The 21,961-nt window shown below is 41.0% G+C and overlaps 1 protein-coding gene across 5 annotated transcripts in view; it reads left to right on the top strand.

Moving 5' to 3' along the window:
* KALRN (kalirin RhoGEF kinase) overlaps positions 1 to 21,961 on the top strand; it is a 500,698-nt gene that overhangs the window by 453,195 nt on the left and 25,542 nt on the right. For all 5 annotated transcript variants that reach the window (XM_071561941.1, XM_071561942.1, XM_071561944.1 and 2 more), the window contains 11 exons: positions 2,116 to 2,185; positions 2,756 to 2,842; positions 3,625 to 3,717; positions 4,817 to 4,867; positions 5,202 to 5,279; positions 6,188 to 6,373; positions 9,522 to 9,693; positions 13,995 to 14,233; positions 15,116 to 15,363; positions 18,566 to 18,689; positions 20,047 to 20,106. In XM_071561941.1, the coding sequence (XP_071418042.1) occupies positions 2,116 to 2,185; positions 2,756 to 2,842; positions 3,625 to 3,717; positions 4,817 to 4,867; positions 5,202 to 5,279; positions 6,188 to 6,373; positions 9,522 to 9,693; positions 13,995 to 14,233; positions 15,116 to 15,363; positions 18,566 to 18,689; positions 20,047 to 20,106 (1,408 nt within the window). The remainder of the gene's footprint in view (positions 1 to 2,115; positions 2,186 to 2,755; positions 2,843 to 3,624; positions 3,718 to 4,816; positions 4,868 to 5,201; positions 5,280 to 6,187; positions 6,374 to 9,521; positions 9,694 to 13,994; positions 14,234 to 15,115; positions 15,364 to 18,565; positions 18,690 to 20,046; positions 20,107 to 21,961) is intronic.

Here is a 21,961-nt window from a genome sequence, read left to right as displayed (position 1 = left end):
TAGGACTTTGTGTACCCAGCCAAAACTGGCACAACTGCATGCTGCAAAGCATCCATCTGACATGAAATCATTTTTCCCAGTGAAAAAACCCCTTTGGTGGACTATAGCTTTGCTCTGCGTGGCTTCATGGGAGGGTGTTTGTCATGCTGCCTCTGATTACAGATACAGCTTTATGCTGGCTCAAACACTGTGCCAGGAGTGCTGGTCAGTGTGACAGAAGTGCTGCACACAAGAGTCTGCTCTGTGTCAGTGCTGTGCTGCCAATGGCTCTGCAGCTCCTTGCTGGGGAGCTGTGACAAGAGGCTTGAGAGGGAGATACCCCTGTGGTCCATCCACAGCTCCTGAGCTTTGGCTCATAAGAATTCCCAGCATGGCTGTCAGAGAGTTGCTGCTTGTGGGGTATTCACTGGATCTTCAGAAAAGCTGTTGAGACTGCCATAATTCTGTTTCATGGGTCATAGCTGTATGCTCGATTCATCCTACTGATGCAGTAGCAGTGCTGGAAAGTCATGGCTTCTTTCCTGTGTCTCGTGGTTCTCAGCAACATGAACATCTTCACATCCAACTGATCAGATCACAGAGACTGACCATACCAGTAGTGTTTGGCTAGATGGGTGATAAAATGCAAATTCCTCCAAAACCCTTCTGATGTGGAAGCCCTGATATGTTTTAGCCTAGTTGGTGCTTTTGGCTCTGAGTTAGGAACTCCATTCCCTGAAAATCTTACTCACATAAGTAGATTTTGAAAATCTGCTGGAAACACAAACCCCTGTAACTTTATGAACAGCAGTATCTTGCTTATGGACAATATACTCATCATTTCAACTCTGCCACTCAGAAATACTCTACAGCTCCAACTAACTGGAACTTGAGGCTGCATCTGCAGACTTGGGCAATGGACACTGGGCTGGATCTTCCTTCAGCTCTGGACATTTCCCTCACTCAGGAGGCACAGTATCCTTCCCATCATGTGTCCCATAGGCATTTACCTCATAGCCTGGGCCTGTTCTTATGTTCTGACAGATGACTTTGTGAGCACAAACTAAAAAATGTCAGGAAAAGCTTCACTATATATTAAGTTGATACCCACAATAAGTGTTTTTATCAGAGCCATTCCTTGTTTAAGTGTGATGATAGGAGTTTTCCCTATTTTTAGTTCTGCATATCTGGGTCAAGAAGTCTATTTAAATGCAAATGAATGTAACATTTATAGAGGGCTGAGTTGTGGACGCAGCTGTATCTAATGGTAGCAATGGGGATTTTTAGCTGGGACAGCTGTCCAATTTGCAACCTTTTTTGAGGTTCTGGGATTTTTTGGGACCAGACTTTTGCAGGCATGCCCTCTCACCAAATCTGGCTACTGTAGCAAATCCATGGAGGCATTTGAGACAGAAATCCTGAAATGTCAAAGATAAAGTTCATGGATAGGCAAATTGTCAGGATTTGCCTGTCAGATAGAAGAATCTAGCAGTATTTCTGAAGTTTACTCTAGCTGATTTTACCTCACTTTTAGGCATCCCGTTATGTTCTTGGTAAGGGTATTTGAGCTGGAATGAATGACCTCCCCCAAGCTGCAGGTCAACATAGAGATGGTGTTTATGAATTACATATTGTGATTTATTACAAAATTAAAAACAGTGACAAACAGAACATACTGTAACTCCACCAGCAAAACATGTTGGTTTGTTCATTCAAGTGGAAACTTCTGCATCTCTTTCACATTGACTGGTATTCCAAATCTGCTTATGCAACTGACAACTCCTGGTAAAGCTTCGGTTGAGTTTTCACAAGCATTTTGGTGTATGAAAAAATTTTGCTTTGGGAGTTCTCAATGAAATAAAGGAACTCTTGCAATTAGTAATCGGGACTTCCTGAAAATGGAAACCACTGTAATAGTGAAGAAGAGCAGACAGTTTGCAAGACAAGATTTCCACATTTCACAGCTCTCATCTAATGCTGTAGAAATCCCACCATTAAGGGCTGGAGCCAAGCTTACCTTTTCATTTATTATTGAATACTAGAGCTAAAATTGCACTGACATATCTGAAGGATGACAAGTTTGCTTTTGGAATGACCTAAAAAACTATTCTGAAATGCTGATATCCTTTCTTTCAGCTTTTTCCTGGCTGAACTGGAAAAATGTCTTCAAGAACCTGACCGTTTAGCACAGCTTTTTATTAAGCATGTAAGTTTTATTTTGTTACCTGTATCTAGTACAGTTGTCACTTAGGGTGTAATGACTCCTTTCCAAAAACATCTGTTTGTGTTGACTCAGGACTTTCACATGTCTGAACTAAATTTAAACATAAAATATCCCTTTAGTTTCGCTTTTCGAGTGAGCAGCTGAATTGCACTAAAGCATTAATTAATTGCCTTCTTGCAGACAACTTATTTTGGGGGCAAAATTGATGTGGCCAAGGATATCTGCCAGGATGTAATTACAGCGGGTATCTGCCAAAATTTACATGTTTATGTGATATTAGCCAGAGCACAACTCTGCAGCAAATTTCAGACCTGTCAGTGTGGGTATGACATCTCTCTCTGGCTACCCCATGGAAATCTCCCCTTGCCTAAGGTGCAGAAGTAGAGAGCAGAACCAGTTACCAATTTTCTTGCCTAATTCAGCAAACTAAATCTTTGATTAAACCAAAAATAAGGAAGACCAAGCAGAACATCATAGCAACTTTCTGGCACCCTTTAATAACAGAACAGTAGCCAATATCTCACCAGGCTGCTGTGCCTCTTGCCTCCACAGGAGCGGCGATTGCACATGTATGTGGTGTATTGCCAAAACAAGCCACGATCTGAATATATAGTGGCTGAGTATGAAACATACTTTGAGGTAAGCATGGCTCATTACACATTGCTACTGCTTACAGCTGGGAGTCCTAGTCAAGGAGACTATTCTGTAACCTCTGGGGTTTGTCTAAAACAAACTTTAGAAGAGTTTGATACTGCACATGCTGCTAAAGTCTCTGCTACAGGAAGAAAATGTTATTATTTTAATTGACTTAAAATTCTCTTATTGTTCATTTCTATAAATATTTAATTCAGTACTAGCTGTGGGTGGCCCTTAGAGTGTCCCTGCACTAATTTCTGTACCAGATAAAATAAGACCTTTTAATCAGTAGTCTACAAACAGGGAAGGAGGTAAAAGCTGTTGGAGCTGGGTGGTGCCTCTCATAAATTCCCAATAACTTTGTCTGTTTCAGAAAGTCTTTGGGACTAGACACATCTAGATAGTAATGTGAAAGCAGCTTTTTTAACAAGGGAAGGATGTTTCCTTTTACCCCGGACATGAAGCATGGTTTGCAGGACTTATTTGTGAGCTAATCCTGCTGCAGTGGAAAGAGTGATCTTCAGACCTTTCAGTCCTGCTTGGTCAGCTTGGAGGGGGAGGGATCCTGTGCTTTCCAATGCCTTCCAGCTCGGTCATGACTTTTACCCAGTCCTTCCCTACATAGGCTGTGCCAGACTTCTAAATCCTCAGAAATTCCCTCTTGCAAACAAAAGATTAAGAACAGACCAACGTTCTATGGAAATAAGTCCCTGCTGAGACATTTTATCGTGTTCTTTGTCTTACTCTGTGATTGTTTGCAATTGTTTTTAATCCTCAATTTTCAGGAGGTTCAACAGGAAATAAGCCAACGGCTAACCATCAGTGACTTTCTGATCAAACCCATCCAGAGAATAACTAAATATCAGCTTCTTCTCAAGGTGAGAGGAAAGATACAGTTTGGGCTAAACTATAGTTAGCATGTTACATTAGATGGTGTTGTTTTAAATCAGCCTTAACCTTAACAGAGGAATAAATTCATCAAATTAAGAGGAAAGCAGAGTCTGCTCTCTGGGCATACAATGACAGAGGCCCATGGAAAATGTCCAGGGAGCAGGAGGGTCACATCTGTGTGAGTTGTTTGTAATTTAGGATAGTAAACAGATTTTTTTTTTCTAAATTATCTTTGGGGATTTTTTTATAGAACAGTAAACTTCAAATAGGAATTTTCATCCTCTGAGGTTTAAGAGGAAACTTCCAAATTTTTTTAATTGAAAAAAAGATACACAAGTATATTATTAACGTCTGTCTTTGGTGCTGAATGGTATGGTTTTAGTAAATGCTACAGAATCCATTTCTGAATAGCTCTCTTGAAATTCACCTAAGAAACTTAATTCTAGAATATTGTGATGTCTTAAAATTCGGGGAGCTCACCAGAATTTTTTTCCCAAGGAGCCTGATTACTCGAGGTTATGCTGACTTATGCACAGTGCCAATTACTCAGCATTTTTGAACATTCATCCCAAGAGGTCTCAAGCTAATATCTAAAATCAGGCATATCTGAACCCTACCCTGTAATCTCCAGAAGCACTGGAGCTCTGAGCTGGTTTCTTCTCTTTTTTTGAGCTAGCCTCAAGCAGGCTGCCATCACCCACGGTTTGGTAATTGCACACTAGCAAAGAGACAGCAGCGTGTTCTCTGAAATGCAAAGAGGAAAAGAAAAACCTTTGTGTGTGTGTGTGTGTGTGTGTGTGTGTGTGTGTGTGTGTGTGTGGTCTTGTGGCTTAAGACAGGAACCAAGTAAGCATTTTCAAGGACTAATCCCAGCTTTGTCTTTTTTTATGTGGTGTTTTCAAGAACCACCCTTTTCTGCATCTCTAAAGTGGTCATGACATTCAGCAATCTGAAGATGAATTTATTAATATTAGCAAATTTCTTCTCAGAAAATGACATGTTGAATATGCTTTTCCCTTTTCAAAGTGGCCTTTTTTGTTCTCTCTTTCTGAAGTGCCTTAATGCAAACCTTTCTGCTTTCCCCAGGACTTCCTGAGATACAGTGAAAAAGCTGGTCTGGAGTGCTCCGATATAGAGGTACATTTTCATGTTCTGGACAAAAGTGCTAATGGCACTTTGTATGGAGGAATGAAAACCCCAGTGTTCCTTTGACAAAAGTTGAAGATCCTGCTCGCATTCTAAATGGGGTGTTTCTCTTAGCTTAAATCAGAATTAAAAGATGATGGCACGGTCCTGCATTTTAGGTGCACAGTCCTGTTTTTAGACATTTCCACACATCTCCAGTGCCTGAGGGCCTTGCCATGAATAACTACCAGCAACAATTGTGCTATTGAACTTCATTATTTGACACTATGCTTTTAGGAACCCTCTGATTCTCTTGTAATAATGCAATATCCTTTTCCCTTAACAGAAAGCAGTCGAATTAATGTGCCTTGTACCAAAACGTTGCAATGATATGATGAACCTGGGTCGCCTCCAAGGCTTTGAGGTATGTATTTGCATTCTGTTTGTAATAATAACTAAGCAAGGAAAATTATTTTGTCTTTCTATGATTGTCTCTACAATCTGCCCTGTTTCAAGCTGTTCATCCAGTGCTTTTTCTTCTCCAGTGCTGAGCTGCATATTTCGGTGAGGTTTCAGAGGTGAGGGGGTAATACACCTCTCACTCTAAACTTGTGACAATCTGTCTATTTTTACTTCAAAAGGTGATGTCTGCAAAAGCTTCTGCAAGCTTCGATGATACTTCTTATATCTATTGTCAGAGCAAAATAAATGATGAACCAGCCTGCTCTGCCTATTAATAACATCACCTGGCATTAATATGTTAGTTAACAGCTCCCACTGAGTTTGAAAACATCCAGGAGGGGACTTGTGAGTTACAACCCCACAGGTTACATCTTGGGGTTTGCAACTAAGCCAGTGTAGCCTTTGGTGAGATGTCTTATCTCCAAAATGAAGTTTTTCTTACTGTCTCATGCACTGTAGCATTCCTACAAACAGGTAGGTCCTGGGGTTTTGCACCTTCAGAGATGTTGTGTCATTGACTGCTGGCTTAGGTAGTGATGGAGAGCTCATGACTAGAGAGATTGAGGCACTACAGTAACAAACTACCTAATGGGAACAGTGTTTGAAATGAAGTACATGATACAGTCTGCTTGAGACCTCTTGCTTTTGGTTTTATATGCACAATCAGTGGCCATGAGAGCAAAGATAACCTATGTTATTTTTCTCAACTTGGGGTCACAGTTTACAAGATTGCTGCTTTGATAACTTAGAGAGGATATGTCTCACATGAATGTGGTGCTGCCTGGGAAACTTGGACTGCAGGAAATAGATTGTCTTGTGGGATCATGGTGGGTCAGGGTTTGTAATGTTGGTGCCTTGTCTACCTCTCAGGGCAAACTGACAGCTCAAGGCAAGCTGCTGCAGCAGGACACCTTCTACGTGACGGAGCAGGATTCCGGAGTTCAGTCTCGACCCAAGGAGCGCAGGGTGTTTCTCTTTGAGCAAATAGTTATCTTCAGTGAACTCCTTAGGAAAGGATCTCTAACACCAGGCTACATGTTCAAGAAAAGCATAAAGGTAAGAAATGGAGAGGGAGTGACATATTCTGTTTGATGATCCTGTAAGGAAATCTTTCCAATTTTCTATGCAATGAGACTGGTTCATCCTGTCATATGTGGACAGCAATGTGCAGAAAACATTTGCATCCTTTTCAGTGGATCAGAAGCCGTTTAAGACTGACTCTAAATAAACCACTGGGTGTCTAAATTTAATGGGTCATTTTTACAAGGAACACATCCAGGGCAGGTCCTCTGTCATTCATAGCTCTGAGTAAATATTGCTACAAAGCCTGCAGAAGTCAAAGGAAGTATGCAATAATCACTTTGATCATAAAAGGTAGGGGAAGGTACAGCCTCCAAAACAGGCATCTCAGGCCAAACTGTAAGTCAATACTAAACCTTTATTTGACATTACTGGAAATACCCCCTATTTCAGGGGAGGATTGTTAATTCAAGTGTAAATCTTGCAAGGACATTTCAAAAACAAACAAACCCACACACAGTTCTAAAACTGCAGCTATGAGGAATTATAAAACCAGCTAAACTGTAAAAAAAGTTGTAAGAAATCAATTTTGGTTTTAAATAATCTGTCCAGATTATAGGGCTGGAACTAAAAGTAAAAACTGAAAGTAACCAGGAAAAATACTTCTTTGTTTGTTTGTTTAAGGGGCTTTATGTTGTTTAACAAATTCAAAGTTAACCTCTGAAATGGTAAGTGAAGGTGAATGAATGCTGCACACCTCCTGGTAGAAGGATCCATTTCTGTGCCTGAAGAAGGAGCAAAACCACTGGTTCCCTTGAATTTCTTGATCATTCAAAGCTGAGAAACCTGTCTGGGATTGATTTCCTTTTCAAAGATACAGGTTAAAAGAGATGTGAGAGAATGCTCGCACCCAATCCCAGATTCTGTTTGCTCTATATTTTAAATGGTACATTAATATGAAATAGAAGAGAGCAATATCAGATGAAATAATGCATATTAACCATGTATAGCTAAACAAATCTATGGTAAACAGCATATTTACTAAAATGAGGGCATCATCTTGGCTGACAGAAACTACAGCATTTACTGAAAAGCCTACATCCATTCACAAGTCAGTATATTTTGTAGTTTCCAATCAAATAATAGACTATAAAGGAAAAACCCAACATGTACAAATAAACAATCATCATGGTTTAGATGATCAGCTTTGATTTTATCTTTTTTGCTGATTTAAATAATTATTAAAGTTGGAAATGGAAATAGCATGAATCATTTTTACTTTAGTTTATTGTATGTATAACAATGAGGCTTTTATTTGCAGGAAACAATTCCTGAATTGTATATTGTAGATAAAGAGAGAAAAATAAATCCCTCCTAATGTCAATAAAATTAGCTTGCCTCAAGGGTATGAGTTGCTTTTCTAGTTAAACAGCCTATGAAAGGAATGCTGTTCCCACTGCCTGAGTTTAGAATTTTTGTGTGATAGTTTTCCAGTCCCTTCTCTTCCATTTGGCAAACAGCTCGTTCTCCTGTTGAGTGTCTACAGCAAGTGTGGGGTCCCCAGTGGCTCCGTGTGCATCTCCCCCACCACGGTGTGGAGTCTGTGTGCTGGTGGCTCTCCCACGTCTCACTCTGTCTCCCAGCCCCACTTCAGCTTCGCGCTGCTTTTGCATTTCTCTTGTGCTCTCCCACAGAGATGAGCTGTGGCTCGCGGTGCAGCAGGACCATTCCTTGACTCTCTGAGCTGTGGGAATCCTCACCTCACAGTGGAGCCTCCACCTGAGACAACACCACAGATCCTGTTACTTTCCTCTGTGTCACAGCCACTACAGAGCACTGAGGTTTCTCTATTACAGTAAAAAGTACAAATTACTTCAAATGCAGCTGTTCTGGTCTGTCAGGCAGATGAAATGCCCAAATATTGGTCTCCAAGGTCTGTCACTCTCAAACTGTGACAGAAACTTCTGCATGATGTCCTACATCAATGAAGAACTCTTTTTTTTATGCAGTGAGGTAGTCGGCATTGAGAAACAGCACATCCCTTCTGGGATGCTTCTCAGTTGGGTGCTTTTCAGACTCTCAGAATACCTACATGGGAGCTTTGGCAAATGCATCTGCCTGAGATACAAATAAGTTTGTAACTGACCTACACGTCATTTTCCTGGAGTCTTAACAGGATTGAATTACTTTGGCTATCAACTAGAGGAGAAAAAGCTCAGACTAAAGGAGCCTGACTGTCCAGGCTGTCTGTCCCTTTCCTTATCCTCATGCCAGGGAGTTCTGCATGTCCCTCTAGCTTTACAGGGACCCCTTGAAGCAAAGGCAGAGGCTAATTCCATCTTGCAGTTTGAATGCTGGACAGTATTCCCATGTGGAGTGGCTCCCTCCCATACCTTGACAGATATTCAGAGCAGCTGAAGGCAGACTTCTTCTAGAGGAATGTTATTGCCTTTGTCTTCAGAACTATCTTGTTTTGACATGAGGACTCTCCCTCTTTTTTTTTTTTTTTTTTGAGAGGCTATGCCAGCCTATTTTTGTTTCCCATCCTAAGTATCTCAGGAAAAGCTAAAGTTATGAGTGAAGCCTCACAAGGGCAACACAGCAGCCAAAATTGCCATCCATGTGTTTTCCAGAAAGAACATCTGTGAATACAGTCAAGTGATGTGATAGCACTCAAATGACTCAAATCTCTAGAAATAAGATCTGTTGGAGCATTAGGAGAAAATATATCTTTTTTCTTTCATATCCCTGTACACAGTCCATTCCATTTTTAAAATACTCTAATGACTGAGATTTTCTTATCAGAGGATAAGAAGTGTAAACACTTACTTAAATTGGAGGAATGATACATTTTATTACCATATTAATAGGAACATTTTTGCTCTATTTATGGATTACAGCAAAGTTTTAGAACATCAGTCAGGTCGTTGTTACCTTAAAATAGAAGTTGTAATTCAAGACAAGGCAGGTGGATGTCTGGTACATCTGTCAGAGCTTTATTAAACTTCATACTTAATATTTAGATTTATCTGGTAAATCTGTAGGGGAAAAATTCTACTGATTATGATCTGACAGTTTGTCATTGGACAAATAATTATTTTCAGGAACATTTCACAACAATTTTTGATTCTTGGGTAATATTAACTCATGCTCCATGTAAGATGCTTACCTTGGCTTGTTTCAGATGAACTACCTTATCATTGAAGAAAATGTGGACAATGATCCCTGCAAGTTTGCTCTAATGAGCCGGGAAACATCAGAGAGAGTAATTTTACAGGCAGCTAATCGAGAAATTCAACAAGCGTGGGTACAGGACATCAACCAGGTCCTGGACACACAAAGAGATTTCCTAAATGGTATGTACATGGTCTTTGCTCTGTTTCCCAAACCATGACTCTAAATGGGATTTTGAATCTTTGTGTCTTGGTTTCCTCTATGTAAAGAACATTCAGCAACTTCTTTTCATAGTGAAAATTTCCAAGGAGAAAGCTTTAGCCCAGTCTGCCTGTCATTAAGCACTGTGTCAAGTGGTATCCCCAGAGTACATGGGAAAGAGCCATGATTTACAGCTGGTCTTTGAAAAGAGACCATCTTGGTACCACTGTACAGAGGTCTCTGTCCTGTATGCCAAGACTGTCTGTGGAAAGATGAGAATGGGAGAAGGGACACAGTCGAGCCTGATCTGAACTGCTGTGTGGCCCTGAAGCCCACCCTAAGAAGCTGCTGGAGCCTGATTAAAGACCACATGTCATTCTGACCTGGCTTCCTTAGCAGCATCTCCTGGACTGGTTTTGGCAGGAGCTGGTCCCTGTGCAGTTGTCCTGCATGCATCAGTCAGGTTCATGTTCAGGTCTCAGGCTCCTCTGTGGGTGGTATTTTTGTGCAAGATCCTCTAATAATGCTGATGTTTGCAGGGCTGTATGGCCTGGTACCTTCCATGCTACAGGGAGATTTAAAATCTGATCCCATCCCAAGACCTTGTGGAAGCCAGGTTGCCATTGCATCTACACAGTATTTCCCACTTCCTCAGAAAGCCTTATCCCCAAGAACTTTCTACTAACCATCATCATGTGCTGCAAGCTGAGGATGTGAGGAGGGATGAAGGCTGCCTCACCCCCAGCCCCTTACAAGTCCCACTTCTGGAGGGCAGCACCTGCTTTTAATTCAAAAAAAAAAAAAGACAAGGGCTTGTTTCTCCTAGGAATCATGGGAGCTGTGGATGAATAGGGGCCTTTCCAAAGTGTCAGCTTTGCTTTAGGAATAGATTTGGGGTGGTTTGAAATATTAGTTCAAGTTCAAGCTGAGTTCCCAAAAAAACCAGACACACACATACACAATCCATGGAAGTGTGTATTTTGATAATACTGAATCAAATTCAGTTAATGATTTTAGCTTCTTGCTCTTGAATGGATGAGTGAAAGAGAAGGAAACAGAAGTAGAGAAAGAGTCTAAAAATACCATCTCTTTTGTTTGTTTGGAAGCAACGAAGTGGGAATCATTACTTTGGATGCTGCCAAAATTTCATTGTACTATTCATCTCAAAACAGCTTTTTTTTTGTATGCAGCTTATATTAGAGAAGAGTTCTGTATTTGATAACTTTAAACATGTTTCATAATGAAACTTATTTACTTGAATCAAAATGTTTTGGCTTGGCACAATCTGTTAGATTTTTTGATTTTGAGTTTTTGTTGTTTGGATTTGTGCCTTTTTTGTTGCAAAATTGGAAGAGGCTCTCTTGGCTCACATCAAAGCAAAGGTTCCTTTTCTTTCAATGTCAAGTTTTTAAAATTTTAATTCAGCTTGATTTTACTTTTTGGAAATTAACTGGAAAGGGGTTACATGCAAAAGTTGTGACAGTTCAGAAGCTATGGCTGAGCTGAGAAGAGCAATAATGTTTCACCTATGATGACACAATTTGGTATTGGGTTTTCATGACTCAGAATAGAGAGGGCCTCATACAACCATTGTAAAATGATTCCTTAAATACACTGGTGAGATGAACACTCTTAAGTTCTCCAGTTTGACCAGCTGGTATCAAAACCTTGATGGTTTTATTTCAGTGTAGTTGACTTTGAATGAGGAATTACTGGAACAGAAATAAGTTCCACTAATAGTTAGCTAAAGAATTTTTTTAAAACCCTTGTGAGAACTCCAGAGGCCCTATTGCAGGGGTTTTCTGACCCTTCCACATCTTTATTGCTTGTTTTTTTCAATTTTTGTTATAGTCACTTTTATCCTCCCAGGACTTACTGCCCTGTGAGACCCTTTTTCCACTGAAGTATCTTCATAGCCCCTATTTGGTCTGTCTTCTGTGAGGCCAGGAAGTAATTTGATGGGTTAGGAACATAATCATCACTATCTCTAAAGCTAAAAGTAAAAATAGATTTATATTAAAACACAAACTTAAGGATTTACCTTAAACCTATAAACAAGATCCAAGAAAATTGCATCCAGTAGAGCCTATCCAGTCCAGAACATTTTAAGTGGCTTTTAGAATGTAATCTTATTGAGGCTGACTAATCTTCAAATACGTTCTTTAGCTTTGCATTTCATTAAAGCAGATGTTTTCTGTCTCTAAAATCATATTAAATCCACACTGAGCCAATGCTGCGTCAACTTAATAACAAAATATTCCCTGTGAGTTCTTGCCCAAGCTGTCCCTGATTTTTCTCCCTTTGACAGGGAAGTTCTAAAGAGAATGAGGTTGCATTCAAAGCATCCACAGTTCATAAATGTAAAGTTTAGTGGAATTACACTTTAATATTCAAGTTTTTTATAATTTTCCCTTGGAAAAGCAAAAGCTGCTAAGCTTGAGAAACAGGCTGTGCACAAAATGATTGGTTATTGCGACTTTTCTTTCATTTTGCTTGAAGAAGCCAGCTGTGAAAATATATGTCACTGATGGATATATTTCATAAAGAAAATGTCATTCATCCATACCTCTTTTTTAATCGGTTTTGGGGAGCGAAGTTGAGGGAGAAAGAGAAAATGTGAGTACCTAGACACTGGTTTTGCCAGAAGCTTCTAAGAATACTAACAGATGTTTGATAGGGGGCTGGAAGCCAGGCATGACTGTGATAGTTAATGGTGGAATTAGTAGTTGCAAGTGGACACTCAGCTAAATACCCTTTAAAAGCACTGACTAGAACAGACTGTTTCAAGATAGATTGATAAATATTCATTCACATCTGACTGCTAAACACCTTGCAGCCAAATCCACCATGTATGATAGAAAAATGTCACTGTCAAAATCATTGTCAAAGTTCTCCCCAACCTTCCTTGCCCTCTGTGGCTGATTTCAGCAGGACCAAACCATTCCCAGCTGCAGCTGAGGTAAGCAAGGGAAACTGGCAGTTACTGTGGCATAAATACAATCTGCTTTTGTGACAAGGGTCACCACATACGTTTTGGAGCCAAGTAATTGTCCAGATTGCTACAGATTTATGTTTGTGTCCTTTCAAAGAAAATAGTGATCTGGAATCCTCCTTGATATTTTTTGAGTCTTTTGTTCTTCAGTATGAAGTGATTTCTTTTTGGAGTTTTCCTGTCTTTCTCTGGAAAAGGAATGCTAGAGAGTATGCTGCGTGGTGCTGAGCTTTTCTGTTTTTCTTTCCTTTTCCTCTTGTTGGGAAAGACGTTCCTTCTGTTGTGGTTCCCTGGTGGGGCTGATGTGGTGACATTATGTCCTCTGTCTGCCTCTTGCTAGACTAGTCTCTCTGCATTCCAGTAGGTTTAGATTGGTGCATGTACACAGTATTAATTGATTATAAATCATCCATTAAAGCCACATGACATGCAAGAAACCAAACCCATAGGTCTGGGAATGGTAGTCTGAGCCTAGTAAATCTGTTCCTTTCCCATTCACTGTGAGTCCCAGCCCTGATCCCTTCTTTTCCAAACATAACAAATAATCTATTTCTTTACAATGTGGAATTTTTATCATTCCATTTCCAGTATAAGCTCTCTTCATGACTCTGAAATGTACACTCTCACAAGTAGACTTTTTTGGGGGTTTCTGTTTGTTTTTATTTTTTATTTTAAGGGTTATGAAGCTGTTTAGCGTTGCTTGTTGGGTGTTTTCTGGAGAGGCCTGAACTGATGGGGTTAATGTCTTGGTGCCATCTGTACTTCCTCCTTTGCTGGTCAGTTCCAGCAGTTTCCTTGAACTGAAGCAGTTAATGTAAAAAGCACATTGAAAGCCAAGTTGCAGTTCATCATGTCTGAAGAGTATTTAGTCGTCATGCTTTCTTGGGAATATGCAGATGAGACTTAGAGGTCCTGGCCTGTATTTCCTGGTGTCAGCAAAATTCGCTGTAACTGCACTGTGCATCTCTTATCCAGGCTTTCATTTATTTTGACTGGAGGATGTAATTAATTTGTGTGATTTCAAAGAAAATGGATGCAATTATGTATATTTTAGCCCACTGTGTTGGTTAGAGAAGCTGTTCTTGGCAGCAGCATGGAATGCTGTGTTCAGTTCATGCACAGCACAGTGTGACGTGTCCAGCCATGAACGCACCGTGTGCTTCCATGGGGGCCATCTCCTGTTCCTGTTCAGTTTGCAGTTTGTCTGCTGTTTGAATCACCCCACACTCCCTCTGCAGCCCTTTGCAAGGTCATTGAAGGTGTGTGGCTAATTCTCTTCCTCCCTTGCAGCGCTGCAGTCACCCATAGAGTACCAACGCAAAGAGAGCAGCTCAGCTGTGCTGAGGCCCCAGGCCGGGAGGGTCCTTCAGCCCAACAGCAGACCCCACTCCTCTATTCCAGTGGGGTCTGAGAAGCCTTTGAAGGCTACAAGCCGTAACCCATCTCTCCCACCCCTGAAGATATCTACCTCCAACGGCAGCACAGGGTATGAACACTCACAGCCCGGAGACAAGTATGAACAAAGCAAGGTACTGAGCTCATCTGATAAAACATGATCTCACAGCCCCTTTCTTATACCATAGATGATCCGTGAGGTTAGCTCTAATTATCAGCTAACCAGGTCAACAGGAATCAACATACTGCAGCAGTGGTGTAAAATGTGACTTGAGATTAAAGAGAGACTACAAAAGCTCTGGCATCCAGATGGATGGCACTTCAGCTGGGAAATAAAGACAGAGCCTGACCCTGGAGCAGTGATCCCAGTGTTTTTCAGGGCAGTGGGCTTGCAGATCTGGTGAACTGTTATATCCATGTGCAGAACTGGCAGCAGCAATATTCAGGCTTCTCTAGTATCCTTTAACCACCCATTCCTGAAGAGGTCTACTCTGCTGATATAGAAGAGTTTAGACCTTTTCCCATGTAGCAGCTTTCAGGGTGTCAGCTGAAGGTTATAATTTGGGTGCATGTCCACTGCACACAAACCACCAAAGAGTCAGTAGCCACCAGCAGTGTTTGGACCCTGCTGCTGACTGAGGTTGACCAAAGCCACTTTCAGTATGACCTATATTTAAATGTGAGTATTCATTCAGCTTCTAACATTGAGCCTTCATTGGTCTTCTCCCCACTTTGGCTCAGCACAGACCGTTCATCTGTAACACCCAACAAACGAGAACACACGGGGCACCGTCGCTAGCTGTGAAAGCTGATGTGAAATAGGAGGTTGGTTTGTATCAGATTACTGCTACCTTTCAGATCCTTAAAATCTGTTTCTGCCAATGCGAACTTCAAGTGTTTTGTGTCTTTTTGCCTGGTACTATTAGGCTGGAAAGGAAGTATTGGGATTGCTGCTGGAAAACACGGGTTCCTCAGCACTGCCCGCTCACAGGTTTCTGTTGTGTCCGTTTTCACAGCCTGATTTGGGAGGGTGCAATGGGACCTCTTCTATGGTGGTGATTAAAGATTACTATGCACTGAAGGAGGATGAGATCTGTGTGAATCAAGGAGAGGTGGTTCAGATCCTTGCTATTAACCAGCAGAACATGTTCCTGGTGTACCAGCCCGCAAACGACCACTCTCCGGCTGCTGAAGGATGGATCCCTGGCAATATCTTGGCTCCCCTCACTAAATCCACCACAGATAATAGCGACGGAAGCATCAAGTAAGTGCCATGTTGGCTTCGCTGGGAGCACTGTGTGGATTTTTTGAGGAAATAAATAAATAAAAATAAACAAACCCAAATGGTAGGGAATTTCTGCTGATTTTTATCTACAGTGCCATTGGAACAAGCTGAGTGGTCAGTCTGCAACGTCGGGCAGCCATTGTGAATAGCTCGAGTTTTGCTTATTTTCATTTTGTGGGGTTTTGTTTATACTTTGGAGAGAAATAAAACCATAGATGGTTAAAGATACGCTTTACGTTATACCGTTTTACACCAACATGGACCTGCTTGGACTGGACTTATATTTATGTTGTATTAAGTTACTAATCTATATATTGGTTATAACAGCATCTAGCAAAAAAAAAAAAAAAAAATCCAGGCCCTGTGTTGGACTGAGGTTCGCTTCTCAAGGAGGAGAGATTTTGTTGTCTATGGCAATTTCCTTGTACAGCTTGTATTTTTTTTTTAATTTTGGTTTGGTTTGTTTTTTTTTTTTTGTTTGCAGTAACTTTTGTAATATATTTTTTGGTTTGCAAGTCCCCCATCCAAGTACATTCCTGTATAAAGTATTTTGCACTATTTAAAAAAAAAAAGAAACTCATATTGATGAAGTCAGGTTGTGCAATATAATGGTAGTCGCAATGTTCATCATTGTACCTGTAATGTAACTAATTTTAAATGTACTATTTTAAATATGTAAAATAAATTTTCACCATGAGCATGTTTTAATGAGGTAAAAGAACTAGTTTGACCCTTTTTTTGGTTTTTTTTTTTGTTTGGTTGGTTTGGTTTGGTTTGGTTTTTTGTTCATAATATTTTGTTGCTTATTTAACAAATGTGTGGATATATATTTTTCTTTTCTGATTTTTAGAAATTTGTCAGTCTGAAATGACTAGTGCAAGAAAGTGGTTTTTTGGTATTAAATACAGAAGGTACAACCCTCTTTTCAGTAATACCTGTTGATTTCTTTTAACATCTAAAATGACTAGATGGTAATGCATGATGTATGCTACAAATTGTGTTACCTTACACAAGTACCTCAAGGTGCAGAATTGAACACGAGGAAAGGTTTTGTGACAGATTCACTAAAAATAATAACTTGATCTCTGCTGCCATTTCAGTTAAGAGAAATGATGACTTTACCTGTCAGTCAGTAATGAATGCTATTTGGAATTGCATGTTAAGCCAAAGGACTTGCTTAGCACATCTCTTGCACATCTGCCATGGCCATTCCCGGGTTCCTCTCTAACCACAATATAAAAGAACATGTCCTTAGATTCATCTCCAGCACCAGACTCCTGGTGAAGACTGATTTCATGGCAGCTGTACAGTAAAATTCTGCATCAAATTCTGTAGTCGGGTGAATTGTGACCAGAAAGGTGTAACAAATTGAAAGACATGTACATTGCATTCTCTCTTTCTTACTGCAGTGAGATTTAAAGTCTTAAATAATGTTTTCCGACTCAAACTGCTAAAACAATCCTGAAAACAAAACCAAACTTGAATAATGGGGGTCCTGTGGGTAAAAAACAACCTGGAGCTGATGTTACCTTCAACCCTATCTAGTCTGCCAGATCATATTGACTGATTAGTTTAAATAATGAAACAGTTTCTTCTGTTAGCAAATACCGTACACAAAATACATGGTCAATCCAGTAATGTTGGCACCATAGACTATTCACTGTTAGGTCAAGGAGTCCATCAGCCACATCACTGACTCTTACCATACCTTAAAGGAAAGTGTAACAGTTCTGAAGTGTTGAATAACTTCCTCTGCTCTGCACATCTCATTTGCACCTTCTCCAGAAACGCTCAAATATCAGTCAGCACTTACTGTGGCTGAGATGTGCAGGGTGCTCTGGTGCTCCTTGTGCTGAGACATGACTGCCTGTGCCAACTGGAGACACTAATTCTGGTTGCAAAAACAGTTGACATGACCCAGTTCAGTTTTGTGTCACTGGCAGCATTTGCTTTTTGTTTGATTGAGCTATTGTACAGCTCCCATCAGGTGCTGAAGCATAACCAGAAAACACTTAGGAATCAGACCCGGTGTTCATGGGGGAGTGTCGGCTGTGTGGGGCATCCTTTGAGTCCTACCTTGCTAACATACTGCATTTTATTGGCATCACAGGTGATCCTTGGATTACATACAACTTGCTTTGTAAAATGTGTCAAGGTACTGTAGACGTGACATGTGCCAAACTTTGGGCTTAAACATGCAAATCAAATTTGCATGACTTAAAGGTGGGCAGATGCTTTGGACCTGGATCCCAGCTCATCACACTGCTATTTTGAGAGCTTTATGCTTTAGACAACATACACCTTCCCAAACTCCCCCCACAACCTGTCCACTATTTAAACCAAATGAAATCCATATCCAGAACTGATTTGGTTTTTTCTTATTTTTTTATGTCTGCTTTGATATGCAATTTCTGTTGTCAACACAGCATTGCTCTTACAAAGGGTGACATGGTCTTTTATTGTTTTTTTCCAAGAGTAAGGTCACAGGAATAGTAATAGGGAATGAAAAATGTACTGAAAATGGTGCTTGCTGTGATGCTAGCCAAAACCCATGGCCTGACTGATGTCCTCTCTGACTGGATTGGAAAAATAAAATGGGAAACTCTTGGTCTTGAGAGGCACAGAAGAACTTGTCATTCTAGGAAATGACTTATGTCTTGGAAAGTTAATGATGCAGCTCCTATTTATTGAGCTATTTTTGTTTTGAGCAACATGTAGCAAGCAAGACCTCGAATTTCTTACATTTTTTTATTCGCTGTACTGAGTAACCTATTAAGACCATTCTTATGTATTTATATTTGTTTCACTGCTTTTAACCTACAAGACTGAGGACCAAATTGGTCTTTTAACTGTAGAAAAATTAAAATAAATTTATGTTTGTGGCAGTGCAAGACAAAGTCCCTGAAACCAGCTGACCAAGTTCTAGTTGCCTGTGCATCCATCATGGACATTTTTTTACTGCTCCATGCATTTAAATAGCAAATGTGGCACATCTGCTTTGCAGAACTCTTTGGTTTTTAACTTCAACTCTCATTGCTGCGATTAAGGCAGGCATATTGCTGGTGGCTTTCACCTTCTAGGGAATTGCAGTAATTGCAAATGTGGATGCTGGTTCCCCTTTCCAAATCCTTCTTTCCTGCTATGATTTGCCATTTGATTGCTGCGTTTTTTGGTACAACAGGAAGTCATGTTCATGGCATACCCTGCGCATGAGAAAGCGGGCGGAAAAGGAGAGCAGTGGCAAAAATGAAGCCAATGGGCCACGTAAATCCAAGGATATTCTGGGGAACAAAGTCTCTGTTAAAGTGAGTAAGGCCATCTGAAAGCTCTGTGCTGCTCTCCTGCTTCCCATCCTTTCCAGCCCCTATAATATCCTCTCCTGAGAGAGGAAGGGGGTGGCAATTTAGAGTTTGAGTTTTGTTTTTTGTTGAGTTTTTTCTCAAGTTTAGTTTTGGTTGGGTTTCTTTTCTTTTTTTGTAGTATCCATTTTAGCAGGATTTTTGCATGCAAGATAAAATGCAGCCTTTGTTTTTTGTTTTCTTTTTCCTGGCATCCCACATGCAAGTAAGTAATCTTCATTAAAAACCCCTACTACATATGTGATTAAATAGCTTAAAATTGGGACACTAGTGACTTACTGACCTGTGATCTAGCCCAATTTGCAGCTCCACCAGAGGAGCTGCAGCAGTGAGAAAGCCACTGGATGAACCATTGGCCTTGCTGAAGTTGATGAGTTTTCTATAAACCAGTATTTCACCATGCCTCAAGATAAGGGGTTCCCAACCTTGAGATGTTTAAGGTTTTTGGTCCAAGGAGATGGTCTCAATGACCTTTTTTCTTTCCGTGTTAACAGACAGGGCAGAGATGTTGACTCTGTCTTGCCAGGAGAGGGTCTCGTGTGTGTCTCTGTGTGTGTCTGTGTGTGTGTGTGTCTGCGTCTCTCTCTCTCTCTCTGAGATCTCCCAGTATGGAAAAGGTTGAGAACTGTGGGGTTAAGCTCCATCTTCTGCTCTGGGTGCCTGACTACTGTGCTCCAGCTCAGAGGATCCATCCCTATAAATCGACCATGAGGCCTGCTCAGGACTAATCTGGGGCTTTCCCTCCAGAGGGAAACAGAGGCAAGCAAACACTTGTGATTTTGACACAACCAAAGCTGAGCCTTGATTCAGGAAAGCACTTGAGCATGTCCTTCGGATCCACCCCTCTCCAGGAGAGCCCATGATTAAGTGTTTTCCTTTGTGGAGGCTTTCAGTCTTACAAGCCTAGTGAAACAGCCCTGGCATGTGCAAAGGGAGGAACCTGCCACTGCACCCCAGGATCCCTCACACCTGCTGCACAGCCACCCTGCAGCACCGAGGAAGGACTGGGCCCAAGGGAAGCAGTTGCTCCAGCATGGTGGCACAGCTCTTCCTCCTCTTGCTTCCTCCTTGTTTTTGCTACCTGAACAAATTGCAGAATCACTGCTGCTTCTTTGGCAAAAGCATGTCTTTGCCTTTGCTTCCCTTGTTTTGTTGTCTGTTTGGGTTTTGTTTGTTTTTTAGGAGCATTTTCTCTATTGTTACCCATTTCTATGCTTCTCACAACTGTGCTGCTCTGACCTGACTAACCAATCCCTTTTCTAATCTCTTGTTCTCTTTCTTCCTCTTCATGCTGCCAAACAAGGAGACAAACAGCTCAGAGGAATCAGAGTGTGATGACCTTGACCCCAATACTAGCATGGAGGTAGAGACAATCATCCTTGTGATTATTTTTTTCCCAAGAAAATTTTCCATTTTGAAATGCCTTTGCTGAAAGGGGAGCTGCTGGGTCTATATCACTTGCAGACATATGTGCCAATTCAGTGTGAGTCACAAAGCAACAGCTCTGGGTTTGCCAAGAGCTGGAGTTTGGGCTTCTGTTGTGGTGGGAGCAGTGGAGGAAGCTGAGGAACAAGCTCCTGCTGAGCTGGAGGCTCATGGAGCCACCTTCATTTGTTGTTTCCCATTTGAGACCTCATTCCAACAATAATGCAATTGTGTCAACTCCGATAAACGTAGCAGCTTTCTGTATTAAAAACGCCCTTTGCCCTAAGCTGCTGGTCAGACCCGTGTTATAAATCACTGGAGCAAATGTTGTTGTACCACAACAAGCACTTTAAACTATCTAGAAAATCAGAAAAGACAATGTTTCCTTTTACTCCTAGAAGAGTGGGAAATTGCATTTCTGTCAAGGTATTGAATGAGAATGGTAAAAGCAGTTGTGTGAATGTACCTATATCACAGGCAAGGCTGATGCAGATAGGTGGACCCAAATTATGGTACATTATTCTGCTCTTTTTTCAGTGTGAAATCACCAGTTCCAGTGGAGTGCCTTGTTGAGAGAGGCTCATAAAGAGTTACATATCTGGTTTTTCTCAATTGATATTTGGCAGGATCCACTTTTTTTTCCTGTGTGTATTGACCACACCAAGCATTTCTATACATTGTACCCAGGATGAAAGAGGTTCCTGCTCAAACAGGCAAGACACGGTTCAGAGACACAGGGATTTTGTGGTGATGACAGGGCGGGTCACTGGAGAACAGGGATATCTGTGTCCTAGCAGATCTCCCAGATGCTGTTAGGCAGGCTGCACTATAAACATCCTGCAAAAGAAAGCTGATCTTCCTCCTGGAAGGAAAAAAAAAAGAGAAGTATATTAAGGTGTACCACCTTAGCTGTTAACCTGAAAGCTCGCTTTTGTTTAATTGTGTCGGGATGTGTACCAAAGGAAAGCTTTTGACCCCACTGACATCCTGGAGATTGAATAGTCCTTACAGCTAAAGTTTCATTATTCTCAGGAGCGTGTTTGCATTTTCAGAGTGTTTTGCCAGTCACAGGTAACAATTGGAAGTGTGTGTGTTTGTTAAAAGACAGTGCCCAGTTACTGCATTGGAGTCTGTGCAAGCTTTCACTCACTAAAAATTGCCCTGTGGAGTAACAGGTGGCTGAGACACAGGTGTATTGTACAGAGCTGGGTGAGAACCACTATTCTTTTTGCACAGGATTTCTGTGTTTTGTTTTGGCTTTGCTTAACAGGAGGAAAATCATGTTTTGAAATTGCCAGTAGGAGTATGTATCTCCTTACAGTGTTGGCATTTCTGGTTCTACCATACTCCACATGGGTCTTTTTGATTGTTTGATTTGGATTTTTACCATGGTACAGTCTACTGTACTGAAGTTCATGAGAAAAAAAGCCTTTCTATTTAAATCAAAAGACACTAATGTGAAGTCTTACCCCTATGGTATCAATCTGCCCTTGGGGGTGTAACTGTGTGCTTGGTGTATGACTCAATTTACACTCAAAAACCATATCCTGCATCTCCCAGATCAGTGGCTGGAGGTGACACTGCCTCTATGCTGCAGTCCCCAGGAGCCACAATGTTGCTCATTGAGCTTGAAAAGCTCAAATTTGCTTCTGAGCAAAACTCTCTGGGGTTGAGCAAATGTGTAAAATGGCAGAAGGAGAGAAAATCAGAGAACAATTGTGGGGGCGACTTACTAAGGTCACACTGTCCTCCAAGGAGCAGCACGGCCCATGCTTTGTTCTGGTTTTAGTACA

This window comes from Pithys albifrons, chromosome 8 (genome assembly GCF_047495875.1).
Source record: "Pithys albifrons albifrons isolate INPA30051 chromosome 8, PitAlb_v1, whole genome shotgun sequence".
NCBI lineage: Eukaryota > Metazoa > Chordata > Aves > Passeriformes > Thamnophilidae > Pithys > Pithys albifrons.
This window is presented reverse-complemented; position numbering and strand designations above follow the sequence as displayed.